At 35.7% G+C, this 2569-nt stretch overlaps 1 protein-coding gene across 1 annotated transcript in view; it reads left to right on the top strand.

The window, feature by feature from the left end:
- Nucleotides 1-1474: 1474 nt before the first annotated feature.
- Nucleotides 1475-2569, top strand: part of LOC107662939 (gastrula zinc finger protein XlCGF49.1-like) — a gene marked incomplete at its 3' end in the record, with an annotated part of 11994 nt that continues 10899 nt past the window's right edge. The window contains exons 1-2 of the mRNA XM_016453078.1: nt 1475-1504; nt 2133-2276. Of these exons, the coding sequence (XP_016308564.1) occupies nt 2165-2276 (112 nt within the window). The remainder of the gene's footprint in view (nt 1505-2132; nt 2277-2569) is intronic.

The raw sequence follows: 2569 nt of genomic DNA, 5'->3' as shown, positions 1-2569 counted from the left end.
GGTCTCGAATAAATTCATATTTTTATTTACATTTTATCATTTTGCAGACGCTTTTATCCACAGCGACTTAGCCTAACGACTTGGTCTAAGTGAAGTCTAACGCAGTACATTACATATCTACACGATAAGTGTTGAAAAAGGAATAGGAATTTCTCTTTATGCAGATGATGGTGCATTCTGGAAACGAGGGAGGAGTTTAGAGTTTGTTGCAAGGAAAGTGCAAGAATCAATCACAGAAGTAGAAAGGGGGTCATATAAGTGGGGTTTTAGATTCTCTGTTGAAAAAAACAAAAAATGTATTGTGGTAAAAGATATGGAAATTGGTGAAACTCCAATAAGCCCTACAGTTCCGTGGTCAACAATCCCTCTGTGGTTAATATCTCAACCTACGGTAGATATGACATTGTTAAGTGAGGAAAATAAGGATAAGTTCAAATCAAATGTTCAAATAGCACATAAGTACATTCATGAAAATTATTATGGTTATGTTCAAATATATTCTGATGCATCGAAAAATATGGAAGACAAAGTAGGTGTGGCATTTAGTATCCCAGAATTTAATGTCAAAGTCAGTAAAAGAATCACAGATAATTTGTCAATTTACACTGGTGAAATGATTGCAATTTTATTGGCATTGCAATGGGTGGAGGAAAATAAGCCAAAGCGGACACTCATATGTTCTGATTCAAGTTCATCTTTAATTACAATTAAAACATGTCATTCAGAGAGCAGAGCAGATATAATGATTGAGATTCTTCAAACAATATATAGGATCCAGATGATGGGAATTTATGTAGCTTTCTGTTGGGTACCAGCACATGTGGGAGTAAAAGGAAATGAGTTAGCAGACGAATATGCAAAGAAGCAACACAGAAAGTAGACATAGATATGCAGATAAAGTACGGTAAGAATGTGGGAGTAAAAGGAAATGAGTTAGCAGACGAATATGCAAAGGAAGCAACAAAGAAAGTAGACATAGATATGCAGATAAAGTATGGTAAGAGTGAAATTAAGTGTTTAATCAAGCAACATGTGAAGAATAGATGGCAGAAATATTGGGAAGAAGAAAGAACAGGGAGATGGTTTTATAGCATTCAAAGAATTGTTGGTAAGTACAGAGTAACAGGAAGAAATAGACATGAGGAAACTATAATCTCAAGGCTTAGATTTGGCCATACTGCTCTTAATAGCAGTTTGAAGAGAAGGGGGAGACATGAAACTGGAAAATGTGATTATTGTAATATGGAGGAAAATGTAGAGCGTGTTATAATGAAGTGTCCAAGATACGGAAAGGAAAGAAAGATACTGATGGATGTCCTCAAGGAAAATAAAGAAAAACTGAATTTAATGAACATTTTGGGGAATAAATCAGGGGATAAAAACTTTCAATTTTTAATGCGTTATTTAAAGGACACGGGATTATATAATAGAATTTCTTTCGCTGGTTTGCCAAACCGCCATAAAACACCAGAAGAAGAAGAAGAAGAAGAAGAAGAAGAAGAAGGTCGATACAAACCGTTCTGTTTATGTTATAGCTTTTACAAACGATGTAAAGTTTATTACTGAATATAACACTGCAGTGATTCTAACGGTAATGCACGTATTGTTATTTTATTTTTTTGTAAGTAAAGCACATCCGCACATGTTGAACAGATAAATCGCGTCTCATTTCTCCATATATCGTGAATCAGTTTAACGTAAAGAATCATTCGATCACTGTGAAGTAGTGATGGAGAAACGAAGCTGAACCAAATGTTTCCCAAAGTGATTCGCTGATTTTAAGCGCTCGAATGTCCGCTTGATGAAATCACAAGTGAGAACACAAACATTAACGTGTAATGACTGGCAGCTTTTACAAACAAACCACAAACGCTGTCGTGAATGTCAAAACGATTAAATGAGATCTACTATAATTAAGTACCACATATACATTACACGTATATAAAAAGTAGCGTTCAATATAAATAAATATGACAAACACATATTTTAGTTTTTATTTTAATCAGGCCATTATTGTTCTGACTGACTCCTGACTTCTGGTCTAGGGAGGCAATCGAGACATGGTTCAGAGATTTAGTACTTTGTGTTTATATTTCTTTCTGTTAATAATTCTCATCTTACTCCTTTGACAGAGTGTCCAAACAGGCAGAAAACACCAGGTGAAATGACTGAAATCTCTGATATTGTAAAGAGGATGTTTATTAAAGAGGAGAGCGAAGACATCAAGATTGAAGAAGCATTTAGAGTGAAACACGAAGCGTCTGAGGAACAAACAGGTCAGTTTCATTCTCAGCGGAGCTCAGTCCTGATTGAAATGTTGACCTTTTCAGAAATTAATATTATTATTTGAGCGGATTTGTATGACGTGGAGAGGGTTGCCTTGTGTAGACAGACATGTTGAGATCACATGATTGATTCGCTTGTTCCAGGTTTGTTTGATTGGGGTTTGAGCTAAACTCTAGGGCTGTGTCCGAAATCGCCCTCTATACCCTCATTCACTATTCCCTACATTAGGTCACTAATTCAGTTCACTAGAAGGAGTGAATGAAAACGAGTAGACACTGAGTGC

This window comes from Sinocyclocheilus anshuiensis, unplaced genomic scaffold (assembly GCF_001515605.1).
Source record: "Sinocyclocheilus anshuiensis isolate Anshui unplaced genomic scaffold, SAMN03320099.WGS_v1.1 scaffold2073, whole genome shotgun sequence".
Taxonomy (NCBI): domain Eukaryota; kingdom Metazoa; phylum Chordata; class Actinopteri; order Cypriniformes; family Cyprinidae; genus Sinocyclocheilus; species Sinocyclocheilus anshuiensis.
Note: the sequence above shows the minus strand (reverse complement) of the source record. Positions and strands in the feature narration are given on the sequence as shown.